Raw genomic sequence first — 17214 nt, forward strand, 5'->3', positions numbered from 1 at the left:
AAAGGGGAACGCCAAAGCCACCCCACATGTGCTCACCAGCCACACAGGGAAACAAACGCATACACAAATGGACTGACCTCCTGCCACAAGGAGGAGAAAATAAAGGAAAGGGTGGAGGGGAAAGCTCCCTCTAGCACTATAATACAAACATTTTTGCGTGTAGCAAAACATGTGTTTGGCTATAAAATCCAAGCTTCTCCCACAACTGCAAGAAAAGGGCCTCCCGCACTACTTTCACAGGCTTCCCTTCCAGCCAGTAGCGCTGGGCGACCTCCAGGCCCACTCCTACTGAGCAGCTTCAGAGGCGACTGAAATCAGGTCGCACGGTTCACCCAGGCCAGGATTCCTAAACCTCAGCACTACTGAGATTCTGGACCAGATAATTCTTTGTTGGAGGGGCTTTTCGGTGCCTTTTAAGCTGTTCAGCGGCACCCGTGGCCTCTACCACCACCAGCCTCCCGCCCTCACCGCAGGTCACGACCGTCAAAGTGTCTCCAGACACTGCCAAGTCTCCCCAGGGGCAAAACTGCTCCAGTTGAGATCCGTTGACTTAGGACATGGCTTTTTTCTTCTTAAGGTGTTTCACGTGTTGCTAACTGGCGTTCCCTAAAAAGGGGTCTGTGGTCAAATAAATTGGGGTCCCTGGTGCTGTGAGACTTTTCAGAGGCTAAAACAGGCTCACGTGAATCCTCAGAAAGGAAAAACCGCATCAGCATCTCCCAGACGTACCGGACCGGAGAACCCCTTTGTCATAAGGCCCCTCTTAAACATCAGTGCTCTGTGAAACACATTTGGGAAAGGGGTGGTCCAGACAAATCACCCCTCTGACAGATGCGCAGGCTAAAAGCCAGAGCGGGAGAGAGACTTGGTAAGGGCCAGAAGCAAGACAGAATCCAGGCCCCAGCCTTCCACTCACTTTTATTGCTTCCAGTTAGCTGCACAACTACCGCTGCTATCGGGAATCTCACCATTTGGGGCTCCTGCACTACCTTCCCTGAGACAGAGCACAGCTTTCAGTTGGGTCCAAGGTGAAAATTTTCCTCCCACTGTGGCTCCCCACAGCTGAGGAAGTGAGAAACGTGCTCCAGACCCACCTCTCATTAAATCTTCCCACCACATCCTGATGGGCCTCCGTCCTGTATCTTGAATGCACGTCCTAAAAGAGACAACATCCATTAACAGAGGCACCCAAATCGCACTGAGGTTCAGCGTCCAAGTGTGAAGAAGTTCCAGCAAACAGCCCTGGGGTAAAAGAGGCACCAGTGATGCTGCTAGAAACAAAATCTACTCCTACCTAACCTGCCATGCGAAACTGGCCGGATGGGATCTGCTGCAGCAGGACTCAGACACTAAATGCAATGTTTCTTACCACAACAAATGTCCCCTCACCTCACCTTTGACTGTTCCCACATTTTATCCAGCAGCACAAAACATATTCACTCGTTCAATAAAATGCACATGCCAACGCCAGACAAGCTGGGCACACACCGGTGTTTAGTAAAGCATGAAACCTATTCTCCTGAAGCTTACAGTCAAATGGTTGGACGGAGACAAACAAGTAAATAGATACAAATTTTGGTAAATGCTATGAATGAGAAACAGGGTGCAGTGGCAGCCAATGGGGGGGTGGGGAGGGGGACTACTTATATAGGGTAGAGAGGGAAGGCCCTCTGAGTTGGTAAGCAGGCAGCCAAGTAACAGAGGGAGGAAGAACAAACAAAGTGACGTGGGCACAGACATTTGCTCGCTCACAGATATTTCAGGGGGGCTTACTGAAGGCCAGGCACCCTTCCAGGATCAGGGAATATACCAGGGAGGAAAACAAAGTCCCTGCTCCCATAAAGTTTGGAGACTGGCACGGGAAGCCAGACAATAAACAAATAAATGTCTAACTTCAGGTGGCTGTACCATGCTTTGAAGCAAAATAAAACAGGTTGAGGAGTGACAGGCCAACCACATATGCTACACAGGGTGTGAGAGAGGCCGCACCGAGGAAGTGGTATCTTGGCAGGGACTGGAACGCAGCGAGGAAGTGAGCCAGCAGACACTCCGTGGAAACGGCGCGAAGGCCCTCAGGTGAGAGTCTTCTGAGGGGAGAGGGCGCACCTGAAGACCTCCGAGGAGGCCGGAGGGGCTGGGGGCGATGGGGCAACAGGAAGCAGGCGCTGAGATCTGAAGGAAGTCCACTTCACCGGGCGGATGCAGCTCATGAAACCCTGAGGCCAAGCCTAACAGTTCCTGAGCAGCTGGCAATGTACAATGACTCCAAACCTGCGGCTCAACACACCCATGTGGCAGAACCAGCTCTCATCCAGGGAAACCCTTCCAGCCACCCCCTCAGCTGGGGCAGAAAAAAAATACCCCCCCACCCCCTGGAGTCAAAGTTTCTGCCAGTCCGGGAGCGGGATGGCAATGCTCCTCCACTACCCATTAGGGTGAGGGCAGGTGAGAACGTCTGTGCGTGGTCCCCTTTTTGTAGTACACAAATGTAAGCACTGGCGTGGCTCTCTGTGGAATACTGTTTTAGAAATTGAACTACACAACAGCTGCATCATGTCTGAATCTCACTGGTGTAGAACCTGCAAATGCCTGAGAGCGAAAGCAAAATTCACAGATTCCTAAGCACACCCAGGGCCACTGAGGCTTCTCTGCAGAAAATTCCTCATTAGCTCCAAAGAGCTCCCAGCCTAGAAATTATACTGACCGCTCACTGGAGTTGCTCAGTAGGAGTTCTTAAAAGAAAGCAGCAAAAACACAGATTGATCTGAACCGCCACAATCAAGTTAAAGAAAAAAACGGACACTTACCATGGTCATCGTGTACAACTGCTTGAGTGAGTTCATGGTCCGTAGGAGGATAACCACCAGCCCACCACCTTCCACTGTTTCTACAGTCCTGGCCAGCAAGTTTGGAGTTAAAGCTTCAAAATCCTGGAAAAAGGAAACCTTAGAACTGGCTGCAAAGAGCACCCACTGGGAAGCTGTTAACGAGGGGCCAGGCGATAAGGTACAAGGAGGGCTTCAGAGTACGAACTCAAGACCATACCCCGTACCTGACTCACCAGGACACACACACACACATGCACACACAGACGGTCCCTTACTCAGGGGATCACAGAAGAGAGCCCAGCCCTGGAGAAGAGGGATACCTGGTTTTACATGTCAAAGTGTTTCCCGTAATCCCTCATAAAATCTTATTTGGAAAGAAGTCCTCCAATCCGCACTGATTGACACTTGAATTTCAGAAATACCTCACACTCATTTTCTGCTCTGTTCACAGATGGAAACTGTCTGACAAAACTCAACTGCACCACATGGGGGAGCCGCTGCCTAAAGGAGCCACCATCGCTTCACCTGGTAACTGGTGAGCAGAAGCAGCTCCCTACCAGTCAGCAATGGGGTGAGAACAGGCAAAACGCTCTTTTCAGCCTCCAAGGTGGGTTGTAAGCCAGCAGTGTATGGACAGCCCACTGGAATGCGGAAAGGGAAAACTAGAACTCCTATTCAAAATTTCCCACCTCATTTCTTAATTTATATTTTAAAACGTATGTTTTACGATGCACGTAATCATAGTAGTGCATGCATATAATAAATACATATCAAACTGTGGGAACCTGTGCTTAAATGTGAGGATTTGTGCTTAAATGTTTTCTTTGGTGGGTGGAGCCAGGGCGGGGGGGGGGGGCAGATGGAGTCACAGGTGCCAAAGAATCAAAGAACAAAACAAAGACCACCAGAGCTCAAAACAAAGAAAAATGTGAAACTTAATCTATCAACTTGCCAGGCAAGAGAAAATATATACCAGTGAAGAAACTCACCAGCTACTTCTCTGAGGGAGGAAAGCTAGGAGACTTTAAGGACGAGAAGGGCGGTGATAGGGGTGGTTATTCGGTCAAGCACTCTGGATAGGACGTCCAAGTACTCGGGTCCGTACCTAGTTAGCTAAAACAAGTCCCACTGCTCTCTGGTCACAAAAGTCTTCAGTTAGTTCTAATAGGGATCTGGGGTGCTAGGGTCACTCAAAGTTCAGTGCTTTACCAAGCTGGTTAGGCCCAGTTGTGATGGAGCATCACTGCCAGTTTGGGTATCTCTAGACAACTGCTGCTTTTGGTAGAAAATGCTCTTTTAATGTTGGTGAGTTATCCAGTTCCTATGGAAAGTGGCCAAGTCCTCCACAGATGAAGCTTTGGGGCAGGGAGTACACGTGACTCCTCTCCTCTCTGTACACCTGTCCTTGTGGGTGACCAAGCAGCCCAGGCACTCCCTAGCACTCTGACTCCAGTCACGGGCTGGGGCAAGTCACCCACCTGGAGAACACACATGCCAAACGTATTGCCCAGGATCTTGTGGGTCTCATTGTAGTAGCAGTAGCGAATGTTTGTGGCAGCTACGAAGAGTTCAAAGGGGTCATCTTGCTTTATGTTCAGCGTCCCGCTCTTTATTTTTTTCTGCAGCTGTCGCATTCTTTTCTTCCGATGACTGCAATCACCCCCCATCCCGTGAAAGCCAGTTAACCAGAGAGGCCAGAGTTGGGAGCAGGGGATAGGCTCAACGATCACCCACTTAGACCTTCAGAGCTAGAAGGGAACTTGGAAATCATAATGCTCATCCCCTCACTTTAAAGCTGAAGGAAATGAAAGAGGCATTAGAGCAGATGGGCTTCGGAGGGAGACAGTGTAAGTCTGTGTGAGAACCCTGCCATTTTGATACTTCACTTTACAAAAAGGGTAATGGGAGTCCCTAAACCTCACATTCAGCCAAAGCTTGAAAGCAAACCTTAGTGGCCTCATTACCTCAGTCTCAAGCCAATGCTTCAACCACACAGCACCGCTTCCCAGAGAACCTGGGAGGGGCACTGTGATGGCAGGTTACTTTACTCATTTTTCCTAACTGAATTCATCCACTTCCTTCCCAGATGGTGGGATCAAGTCCTCAAGGGCAGCTCTAATCTAAGACAATACTGATAGAGGATATAAGGGTTGGAACGGAATCTGGACGTTTCCCAGAAATCCCTGAACTTTTCTTTTGTCTTAAAAAACCCTGAATACCTAACTGTCAATTAACTGTTTCTTTTAGAGAAAAGAGAGAACGAGAAAACTCCAGAATCAAGGGTTACAGCAAACCAAAATTTTACCATAGTTCTCTAACTGAATAGTAGAGCCAAGGCCTTCCCCCTGGGGCTCCACTTCCTCAGCCCATGACTTAGCATCAGCCTTAATCTAATGCTCAAGACAGGGGCAGGAGAGCTGTAAGAGGCACAGAAGAGATTTTTAAAAGTGAAAGCAGGTGGGTTAAGTTTGAAAGGCAAATCTGCCCAAAACACTGTAAACTGCCCAATTTCGCAGGGGGTTTCCCCACAGCAGAGTCCGCCCCAGAGACGCATATACTGGGGGATAAAGGAGGGAGAAGAGGCCCAAGGACAGAACCACACAGGTGAGCTGGATTTAGGGAAGGAGATGAGCTCGGGGAGAGAGAAGAGCTCAGGAAGGTGGTCCAAGTGTCACAGAAGCAAAGAAAGGAGAGCATTTCCGAGATGACTTTATAATGGTTTATCTGCCAAGGAACAGCACCCCCACACCCCAAACTCCTCCACACACACAGTCGTAGGCAGAACTGCCAGGTTTCTGGTAGGTGACCCACCCCACCTCCTCTGGCCCAGGGCTGGATGTCTTTCCAAAAGAATGTGGGAGAAAGACTGATTTCTGTGTCGTTGGACCCAAACCACGTAAAACTCAAGTGGTGTTTCTGCGATGGGCACCATAGAAGGCAGAAAGCTGCCCTGAAGTGGGAAAAGAACAGAGCAGACACGCAGAGATGAGAGACTGAGCAAGGACCAGAGCGTCAGCACTGCGGCTCTACACCACCCCCGCGGAAGAGCTGAAATCTCATCCCCGTAGGCTTCAGAAGCTAGCCCGTATACTGCCGACCCTTGAGAAACCTGGGGGTTAACTTGCATCTAACTTAAGAGTCGGCCCCTCCGCAACCGCAGCTCCTCCACATCACAGGATTCAACCAACCACGGACCACGCGGTACTGTAGTATTTACTACGGAAAAACATCCGTGTATAAGTGGAGCCCTGCAGTTCTAATCCACATTGTTCAAGGGTCAACTGTACTTCAACAAATTCCCCTTGTGCCTAAGTGTGTTTGTGTTGGAGGTCTGCTCTTTACTATATAAGAAGTCTTAAGTCCACAGCTTCAAAAAATAAGAACAGCCAATTGTCAAAAACAGCAGTGAACTACTAGAGGAAGAGCTCTGAAAAAAAGGAGAAAGAGGGGGAAACGTTGTTGCATTAGGCATCAGGTCGTTGGTAACTTCCAAGAGCAACTGAAGGAACCTGCATTATTAGAGGGGCTTGATCAGCTGAGAAAACTCGTGTGCAGAAAGCAAGGAATTGGGCTGGGGACTGAAAAGAGCATGAAAAGGATCTGAAATTTATCGTCAGGAATGAAGAAAGGGCATCAGCTCTATTATTTTTCTCTACTAGAAGTGTCCTCAGAGATAGCACCTTCATTAAGAATCCCTGAAAAACCATGTCAAAGAATCATTTCCTAGCATTTAACTAACAAGCAGGGACGGGAAGTGGGATGGGACGCTCAAAGGGCACGGCTTACCTGCTAAACCCCAGCTCTTTCTTATAACACCACAGCACAGAAGGTCGAGCCTTCACAGTTGCTCTGGACAACATGTGATGGAGTATGACCACCTGCCAAAGAAAAAAGCCATAGCATCTCAGGACCAAAAGAGACCTCCGGGACAGCCAGGCCCGAGACCACAAGGCAAGCAGTGCCCAGGCGGGGACTAGAAGCCAGCGCACATACACTTACCCTTGCGTTCAGTCCACCACCCCACATATCAAAAGCTGTTAACCTGTCTGTTAATAATTCTAAATACTGAGTATTTATCACTTCCAATAAGTAAAAGAATGTTCCCACTAGGCATTTCACTTAAAGAAAACCAGTCATTATGTGTGAAACCCCAGAGTATCTGTTAACATGCTGACTCTTTGGGACAGGATACAAAGTAAGTCAGGGAGCATTTACCAGGTCTTACCTGATCCTTTCCTCGATCTCCGACCACAACCAAGAGAGACCTCTGCCGCTCAGCTATCCCATTCTCAATGAGAATCCGGATTCGGTTATCCACTTTCTTCCGATGCATGGTGAAAAACTATCACTAAAACAGAAGGAAAAGACACAACTGGACATGAACATCCAGGTTCTGGGTGAGGAACATTAGCTGGCTGCCTCCTGTGGGGCTGGGAGGCTGAGCTAGGGCACATTTATAAGTATCATCTTATTGAACCCTCAAACAGCTCCCTAGGGAAGACATCGGCCTCATTTTTTAAATTACGAAACTTAAGCTTGAAAGGTGAAGAAAATGTTCCCTTGGCATGGGAAGTCAACAGGGAAGCTTTAATTCACCCCCCTATGGAGAAGTTTTTCAAAAATTGGAAACAATGTTCAAAAAAAGAATGATTAAAATGTATGATATATCTATGGGAAAATAAAGTGGTTTTCAAAAAAATTTGTTCAAAATCATTTTCAAATATTATCTAAGGATATGGATACAGATGCTTATTAGAGGATAACATGGCAGGATATGCGTGTACATAATATATATATAGAAAAAAAAAGACTGGAAGAAAACACCAAAATGTAAAGTAGTTATTTATGGATGGTGAGATAACAGATGATTCTTATTTAGTTCTTTTGTTTTTTTGGAGTTTTGTGTTTTGTTTTTTTTAATTCACATATATTACTAACAAAGTCAGGAAAAGAAATCAATTGACTATTACTATGATGGAATGTGGCCATCTGTTTCCTCAAAGGAGGGAAAACTATACTGAAGCCTGTACAGAGAGATTTCAAAAGTTATTGTGATTACGTATGATAGAACATTGCATCATTATAATAAACACACCAAAGAAACATCAAAAATATCAATTATGCTTCTACAATGTAAAAGTAAAAATAACATGTTACTTAGAAACTCCAGTGCTTGCTGCATTCTAATTCTACACCTAAAGCTCATTAACTGAACCTTAACCCTGCCTTAATTGTCCTTCTAACCTCTCAATCCAAACATGGATTTTAGCAGTTCGATCTTACTGTAAAACACTACGTCATAATCAATAGCTCCTATTTTATAAAGAAAGGACCAAGTATAAATACTCAAGTACCCCAAGGAAGAAAAGTGACGGGGACAGGATTCACAGGCAGGCCTCCCCTGATTCCAAAGCCTGAACCCTTTCCAGTTCACCAACCTGACCAGCTTGTCAGCTGAGTTGCGGGCCACACAAAGACCCCACAGCCAATCAACAACTAATTATTGCTTTTTGTTCTAGTTCCTGTGGGAGCCCCAGAAGTAGTACCAGATAAAGCCTTGACTTCGAGGAGCTTTCATTTTCCTTAAAGAAAATATTTAAGAGAAAGAAATGAGGGATAATCTGTCTAAAGACAGACAAATTAGATGTAAAATTAATTGCTACAGTGGTCTGATGAAAGTCTGAGATTACTGTGGGCTGGAGTTGCCATGGAAGGCTTAATGGATGAGGAGGGCCTTGAAAGAAGAGAAAGAGGATTATTTTTCATTCATCTATTAGTCTAACAAATATACATAGCATCTATGTGCCAGGCACCATTCCAGGTGCACTGGCAAACAAAACAAAGCCCTGAATGTGCCTGCAGAATACGGAGTATAAACGAATGAGCAGAGTGAAGTAGCTAAGAGCGTGGGAGGATCTAGATGAAATCAGACTGCCTCAGTTCAGTGCCAGGTGCTGCAATCAGGAACTGTGGGCAAGCTCCGCAGAAAGCAAACGTGTTGTCACCCACCCACCCACCCCACCCCACCCCACCCCCAGAGCCCCTAGAGGATGGAGATCAAGCCACGCAACCCGCCAGAGCTCTCGAGAAGCACTCCCGAGAGTGGCCGCCTACTGGGGAAGAGGGTCCTGTTATCTAGGAGAGCCCGGGTGGGGCGGCAGTCGGCATGGGCCGGGCATCAGCACGGATGCAGAGCCTTCGTCCTGGAGCCAGTCTCCTCCGGGCCCAAGAAGGACACGGACACCGACCTCGGCACCCATCCCCAGCCATCCCGTGATGGGTACCTGCGCCCAGAGCTGGGCGGACTCCAGCCAGGAGCGAAGAGGAAGCACGTGGGGGGTCACCAAACTTCTGCAGGAGAAGCGGGCGCAACGTGCTGCCCCTAGCAGATGCCTGGTCGCCGACTCTCAGTTTGCCTCCCTCGGCAACGCGCGTCCAGCTCAGGCGCCCGTAGGCGGTGCGTGCGCTGGCGAACTAACGGAGCGGAGACGGCGAGCGAGAGGGGACCTTTTCCACCCCTGTCCCTGCGTGATGACGTCATGGGCCCGGGAGGCGGGGCTGCAGCAACTGCGGCTGCGCGGTTTAGTCTCTGCCCGCCGTAACTGTGGTGCGCGTTGTAAGTTGCCCCTTCGTATCAAAATTAAGAGACCGTGACTACGGAGGGCAGAGTAAGCAGATGCCCGCACCCGCAGGGCCTGTCAGTGCGCTGGGGCTAGCTCGGGTGCCCAGACAGGTCCGGGGCAGCACACGGTAAGTGGTCTGGGGTTTTCAGTGTTAGCCTGGTTATGCGAGATGACTGGCTCCGGGGATCTGTGCGTAATTTTGACAGTCCTCTTACTTTAACTATTTTAATGTGATAAGATGGGGAAACTCGATCAGCAGACCTGTCTCATTCAGCTCACTTGACCCTCCCCATCCTCAGTAATGACCTTGTAGACCTCTCTGGCATTCCGTAGATTTTCTACCCACTATTGCTGCTCCTGTACTTTGGCAGGCTCCCTTTAGGCCTGTATCTGGCTGTCAAATGCTGTTGTTCTGAAAACCAGCTCTGAGGCTCTGCTTTCGTTACTTCCCCTCCCCCCCCCCCACTCTCGGACGAACTCGGTCAACGGTTGACTTGAAGGGCCACCTATGTAGTTTTGGTTTTTTTGGCCAGATCGTTGAATTTAACAAGTCCAACTGCTTGCTCAACATTTCTCGATGCCTCAGAAAGTTGAAGCCGAATTCATTTGCCTTTCTTCCTTAAACTCCTTCCTCAAAGCATAATGTAATTCTCTACCTCCAAATCTAATGTCATCAGCAGCACCGCCCATCGTATTTTTTTGTAATTCCCTCAACAAAATGTCAACATGCTAGACACAAGAGATAGTGACCAAAACAGTCCTATCTTCTGTGAAACTTACAGTCTAGGTAAGAAAAAAGTGTTAAGAAAAAAGTATCCAGTGAGTAAAAAATAAGGCACTGCTTTAGAGGTGGACTTGGAAGGACTCTGAAGTGGTGACTTGGAGTAAGACCTGAATTTAGAAAGAATGAGCCTTAAGAACAATGGAGGGAAAAGCTTTCCCATGCATTAAGTGTAACACATGAAGACCCCCAAGATGGAAAAAGTCTCAGCAAAGCAGCCAGTGTGACCAGAGTACAGTGAGCAAAGGGAAAAATGGTAGGAAACTAGACCAGATAATTGAAGGGCACATGGGCCACAGATCTGAATTCTACGTGTGATGGGAAACCACTGGGGTCTGAGTAACAGGGACGTGACAAAATCTGATTTGCCCTCTTAAAAGGCTCAATCTGGCTGCTATGCAAAAAACTATACTACAGGAGAGCAAGAGTAGAAACACAGAGAACCGTTATAAGCTACTGTAGCTACCTGTTCTGATGTGGTGGTCACAAAGTGCTAGTAGACTCAGGATATATTTTCAAGGTAGAACCACATGTAGATTTGCTTAAGGACTATAGATACAAGGTATGAAAGGGAATCAAAGATACGAGCAACTGGATGTAGGTTCATGAAGAAATCAATTTCGAATACTCGACATTCAAAGCAAGATATTAAAGTAGGAATTTGTTTGGGGGAGTTTGGGACCTAGAAATACTTGAGTGACTAAAATGCTGATTGTAGTCAAAGTCCTGGAATTGGATAAGATCACCTAGGGAAGAATGTTAGCTAGGGATGAAGTCTGCAACCAAGGCCTGGAGAACTCAGCAAAGGATACTGAGCAGTGGCCAGTTAGATAGGAAATATGTAGAATCCCATTTACTACCACCCTCCACTTTATGTTGTAACCGTTTCTTACATGGGCTACTCCGATAGCTATCTCTTGCACGATATTATTTTGTTCTCAACACTGCACTGTTTTGGGGGGGGGTTGTTTTGTTGTTGCGTTGTTTTTGCTGCTCCACGAGGCTTGCAAGATCTTAGTTCCCCAACCAGGGACTGAACCCGGGCCCACAGCAGTGAAAGCAGAGTCCTAACCACTGGACCACAGTGGAATTCCATGCACTGAGCGTTCTTAAATGGCAATTTTATTAGGTGACCCACCATCCTCTCCCCCCCAACCCCACCCCCTATACACACAGCTTAGAAATCTTGTTTCCAACTGTTGAGACAAAACTTAACATGGAATAGAACTTACAAAGCTATTCTTAGTAGCCCTTACTGTTGCTTCAGCCTCTTTCTAGCTCTACTAAATCTGTACTCTTTTCACTTGAGCCAGAGAGCCTTTCTCAGTCACTGGAGACTGGACTTGGGACATGTGGTTCTCTCCCCTTCTTTACTAGTTTACTACTCCTCATCCTTCAAGTCTTAATTACTCCTCTCAAAAAAGTCTTTCCTGATCATTTTAACTGGGTCCTATCCTATCATGGCCTTAATATCTATCATCAACCATGTTGCTCCATCATGGCTTTTGCCATACCTCAGTGTCATCACGTCAATCTCTTTGATCAAACTGTTCAATGAAAGCAGGAACCACAGTGATTCTGTCACCACTGAATGCTTAGTGCTTGGAATGGTGGCCTGGCAAAGAGTACCCATATTTGCTGAATGAAGCGTTAGTTTACTGACTTAATACAGTGGCTCCCTAATAAACACACCGTACTTAAAGAAAACCAATATTACAAGTTAAGAACACAACACTAAAAATTGTCTTTACTAAATCAGGTGGTCTTTCACTACTTACAAACTTAAGGAGCCAGTCTTCTGCATGGGACTGGATTAGGCTTCAGAACAGCTGTTAAAGTAAGGTACTGAAATCCCAATTGAGAAGAATGTAGTAATCTAACAAGTAAGTAAGGCAAGGCTACCAGAGATTTAAATTTTTTCCTCTCCTCTCACGAGTAGCACTTCTTCACTTAGAGCTTTGCTTGATGGTATAAACAACTAAAGCAAACTTCACTCAAGGACAATAAGGTATCAGGTTTTAATATAATTTAATCTAATGTAATTTAAAACATTCACTAGTCTTTACCAGTAGTTTTGTAGAATTCAAAATGGGAAAGGGTATAGAGATGAGGCTTAACAAATTACTTTAATATTCCTGAGGGGTCTCCCTCCCCATTAACTCTTTAGAAGGGATAAACTCAAGGGCAATACTGATTCTTTTGATATAACTTATAGTCAATAAAACTTCAGAGTTCTTAATAAGAACTCAACTGGGATGGGGATTCAGAAGCTTAAAGATGAACTGAAGGGTTTTAACTCTGTGCTTACCTGTATCCCATTTCCCCTAATAAGATATATTACTGAAAATATAATGAACAATACAAATTTCCTAAGACACTTAGGAGGCTGACTACTCAACTACCTTCTACATTTTATGAACTGCTTGTCGACAGAACATCTCAGTGCATGAGCCTTCTGAGAATAAACACACATTCTCATGTCTCTAAGTGAAGTCTCCCACATAACAGAGTCATATACATAGGAGACAAAAAAACTGCAGAAGCTAACTGATTAAAAATATTTAACGGATTTCGTTTTAATATCAAGATATGATGATCAGAAAAACTTTCATATTCTTTAGGGATATTAGGATCTGAAAAAAAAAAGCCTTAACCAAGGTAATCAATGACACTCTACCTTAAAGCTTTAAAATAGAAGTCTCATTGTCCACATGAGATGACTGATACTGTGCATTTACTTGAAAGTACTTTATATATGGAGTCTTGCTATACCAAGAAGCTACAGGGCCACATGTGATAATCATTTTCTTTCAACTCTGCTAGAATATGCATTTGCCCAAACAAGGCCTTCTGCAGGTAGGACAAGTATTCACATTTTATACAGAACACCTAGTACCAAGACTCAGATCTTAATGGGACTTTTTAAAAAGTTATCTGCCCCATAATGAGGCACTGCTTTAAAAAATATAGTCTGAATTGAGGCATAAAATTGAGGCATAAAAGCTTTAGATTTAGACTACAATGGTAGAATGCCAAAAAAAAAAAAAGCATAGTATCTCAAAAGGAACAAACGATTCTTTTAAAAACATACATAGAAATAATCAAACTACTAACACCTTTACATATTCACAGCATCTGCACTAATGCATAGAAGTCTGAAACCTAGAAAGCATTTCTCCTCCATCCCATCTCTGAACTGATTCATAGAGATCACTGTATAAATAACTTGCTTCAATTTTGATTTCAAATCTCATGAAATTATTTTCTACACAGATAGCAAATTTAGTTTTATATATAGGATTGTAAGCATACATCATCTATAGGGATTACCCAGTAAATCACGAATATTTTATCTATCCCCCTAAAATACAGCAAACATATGGTTGTGGTACATCCCAGGCAGATGTCATTTAAAGCACACAAGGGGAGGTGCTAGCAGAAGAAATACTTATTTGCAAAAGTAAACAGATAACCCTTCCAATATGATGTACCACAACCACACATGAGAAAAGAACTTCTTTTATTTTAAAATAAACATTGAAGATTCCCCCACTTCCCCACCACCCTACAAAACTTCTGAATGTGGAATGTTCAATAGCCTAACCATTTTAGTAGGTTACAAAACCAGCAAAATCTCCAGTTGTCTAACGGTGAACGTTTGAGAATGGTTTTGTGGGGTTTTTTGTTTTTCTTTTTTTAAAGTAGCTGAGCACCTACTGGAAAAATTCCTTAGCTAAAGGCTGAAGACTAAATTCAATTTCTGCACAGAAAATACCATTAACTTAGTAGCCTTTGCTTAATAGGTGGAATTAATTCTCCATGAAGTCCAAGTGGGATACAACAAGCAGCATTAAGTTCATAGGCACACAAAACTAGTGCTCCAACTGCTAACACAAATTTCAACATAGTACATAAATTACTAAACTGTCCTCTTCATCAAACTTGGGACTCGCCCTATACATCTATGGGAAGGAATCACCACTTTGAATATAAATACCTCCATGAGAAATGGATAATTCGATTAGGGTTAGACAAAAGATAAGTGCAAGTACTATAGAAATAGCTGCTGGAGATAACCATAAAATTTGGAACACTAACTGCATGGGGTGAACCACATAAGCTGCTAGCTGTTGAACACCAGTGTTTCAAGATACAACTTTTATAAACATGTTTTATTTGTTTGCTTATACCATCAGAACTGAAACTACTGACTGTCGTTTCCCTAAAATAGGGAAATCAATCTAAAACACATACTGGTGCTTTTCAAAGGGTGGTAGCAGCAGGCATTTGATATCTTTTTCTTTTAAAAACTTTCAGGCTTCAGGAAAAACATGTGACCAAGGTTGTTACGATTATCCATTAGAGATTTTCATCAGTACCTGTACCAATTTAGGTGACAATACAGCAAGATCCAAGGATTAGTGACAGACAATGTACATCATAAGGAATGATATATAGTACCAATCCTTACAAAAATCATTGTCAAAGAAACTGTTAAGTGTTCAAAAAGGTATCTAAATATTTCACATTAAGTACAGAAGCGGCCATCCAGATTAGATCCCTTATTTGTTGCATATTTTTCAAAAAGTGCCAATCAAAGCCTAATTTTGCATTTTGGCTTTGTCTTATACAGTATCAGCTGTTAAAAAGCAATTTGCATGTGTTTTCAACCACAGTCGTCTGGCCAGAGAATGAACAGTGCTGTGTCAAACCCTAAGGCTGGTAGCCAGCCTTATATGTGTGATTAAGGACCCATGCATAATTTGGTATGCATCTAAATGTTCAGTGCTCCAATTTAACTGGAAAAGCTGTGAAATGCAGTTGTTATGCCAAACCACACTCCATTCCTTCCACCTTCCTTTCAAGGGAAATAGTTTTGTCAATTACCACTGAATAATAGGGCTGATTTGTAGATTTTATCCAAAGTCAAGTCAATCTTGCTTTTTCCAAGCCACTTAAAATAACTATGGAGATACCACCCCGTTAAAGTATATGATGTTTTACTCCTAAGCAAGGGTGAGGAATCTGAGTATCATGTGCAAGACTCAAGATGACGTTTAGGACAGAACATGCAGAGTAAAAATAGTTTCCTTCCATATCCAGGTAATATAAAGCTGACAACTGTAGTCCTGTCTTTATGGGATGAAAACAGTCCCTTTACAATAAGTTTCCTGAAAGGGAGAACAAATAGATAATAACTCTTCTGGTAACATATTATGGTACACTGGCCAGTGTGTTTTTGGCGATTAAACATAATCCTGTGAATCAGATTAATTCACTTGCTGAGTGTTCATTTGCGGCATCCCTCTGTTGGGTCTTGGGGGCCCTCCACGACCTAGAAGACAAAAATGGCATTTGGTTTTTCTTTCAAATATTATTTATTTTGCCTTCAAGCAGATTTTCATCTGAAGTCAAGAAGCATGTGGGCAGCTTGTCACCACATTATTAGGTTTAAGAGGTCAATTCTTCAGTGTTCAAGTTTCACCTGTCCTGGAAGTTGTCATGCGCAAATTTGCTCATGTTCTCTAGCTAAAAGAAGAGTAGAGCTAATGGAGTATTCCACCAGTACTCATTCATTCATTCATTCAACAAGTATTTATTGAGTGCCTACTATGTGCCAGGCACTGTCATCAGGTGTTGGAAATAGATACAGCAGTGAAGACAGACAAGGTACCTGCTCTCATGGAGCTTACATTCTAGTGTACACTCTAGCTTACATTTCAGTAAGTAAGTAACATCATACTATCAAAATTAATAAAAGCACCAGAATGAAAAACAGACCTTATTACCTAAACTGTTAAAAAGAAACTACATAACATTCAAAATTGTATAATGACTTGTAACAGATAAAGTAACTTTTTACATGCTGTTAAAACAGATTTTTAGCTACCAGTCAACTCAACTTTCATAGAATATGCTACAAGGTGAGAAAGAAGAACATAACCCACATTCACATGCAAATATCCTTTGATACTTCAAGTCAGTAATTCTCAAGTGATCCATAAATTTTTTTAAAAATGCACCCTTTTTGCTGGCCAGTTTCTACTAGCATTGAAATCAAAGTACTTTGTAATTCCTCCTTAACATACATTTTATACATGTTATGGCCAATATCTAGAGGAAATCTATTCAATTTTACTTCCCTCCAATCAGAGAACCATTTAGAACTTCAGACCATATGAAACGATACCTCTAATTGTTACACAGATTGACTTCCTACCCAAATAGTAAGTAGTTTTCCTATGGTAATAGACAAAAGCCAAAAACTCTTAAAACCTATAATTTTTAAGTATAATTCTGTAAGTTAGTTACGAACTTGGAGGTTTTGTTTCAAAGTCAGAAATAATTTGACATTTATATCACTAATAATGGTCCAAAAGGCATTGAAATTTCAATTAGTTCTATTACTTCTAAACGGTTCTCTTAATGTAACTATGGCTTATCCGGCCATTAAAGGGTTTCTGGCCCTAAAATATAATATGCATGTTTGAAAAATGAAAGAGGAATAATAAATTTATATAAATGTTTAATCTCATTCCAAAAATGTCTTACAAAAATGTTTTGGTAAGTACTTCCTAAAAACATTTAGCAGGTTTTAGGACCTGAAAAATAATTTGCAGTTGGAAAAACACTTTTTCTGAGGAGGAGAGATGTTCTAGTTTTCAAGACAGTTTATATATAGTAACAGGGAAAGTCATTCAAAAAATTAAATTTGGGTTCAAGATAAGTTTTAGAAACAAAGCATTTCATTTAATCCCTAGCAACAAGTCTGGAAATGATAAATGTATTCCTAACATGTAACCTACATGCAGACTATGAACAGCTCTTCCAAGGCCAGAACAGAAGCTCCACTTAGGAGCTAGGATCACCACCACAAAATATTACCTCGTGGGGCTCCCCGTGGTCCACTCTGCCCAGAGCCTCGCTTGAAATTCTGCTGATATCCATCCTAAAAGACAAGCTAGTTAGTACTGAAGAAAAG

General features: G+C 43.6%; 2 protein-coding genes across 4 annotated transcripts in view; both read right to left on the minus strand.

Moving 5' to 3' along the window:
- Positions 1-9335, minus strand: part of NAT10 (N-acetyltransferase 10) — a 45186-nt gene extending 35851 nt beyond the window's left edge. Inside the window, exons 1-6 of one of the 2 annotated variants that reach the window (XM_089914962.1) lie at positions 9113-9335; positions 7054-7176; positions 6615-6706; positions 4307-4478; positions 2808-2930; positions 1095-1156 (exon numbers count right to left, since the gene is read on the minus strand). In XM_089914962.1, the coding sequence (XP_089771088.1) occupies positions 1095-1156; positions 2808-2930; positions 4307-4478; positions 6615-6706; positions 7054-7161 (557 nt within the window). In that variant the 5' untranslated portion in view covers positions 7162-7176; positions 9113-9335. The remainder of the gene's footprint in view (positions 1-1094; positions 1157-2807; positions 2931-4306; positions 4479-6614; positions 6707-7053; positions 7177-9112) is intronic. The other variant, XM_022583659.2, reaches the window with a different exon arrangement.
- A 3441-nt stretch (positions 9336-12776) lies between these two features.
- The window catches only part of CAPRIN1 (cell cycle associated protein 1), a 36587-nt gene continuing 32149 nt past the window's right edge, over positions 12777-17214 (minus strand). For both annotated transcript variants that reach the window (XM_089914963.1, XM_022583660.2), the window contains 2 exons: positions 17118-17181; positions 12777-15567 (listed from right to left, as the gene is read on the minus strand). In XM_089914963.1, coding sequence (XP_089771089.1) covers positions 15503-15567; positions 17118-17181 — 129 coding nt within the window. In that variant the 3' untranslated portion in view covers positions 12777-15502. The remainder of the gene's footprint in view (positions 15568-17117; positions 17182-17214) is intronic.

This window comes from Delphinapterus leucas, chromosome 7 (assembly GCF_059928025.1).
Source record: "Delphinapterus leucas isolate spDelLeu-1000000601 "Yukka" chromosome 7, BTC_Dleu_Yukka2, whole genome shotgun sequence".
In the NCBI taxonomy this organism is placed as follows: Eukaryota; Metazoa; Chordata; class Mammalia; order Artiodactyla; family Monodontidae; genus Delphinapterus; species Delphinapterus leucas.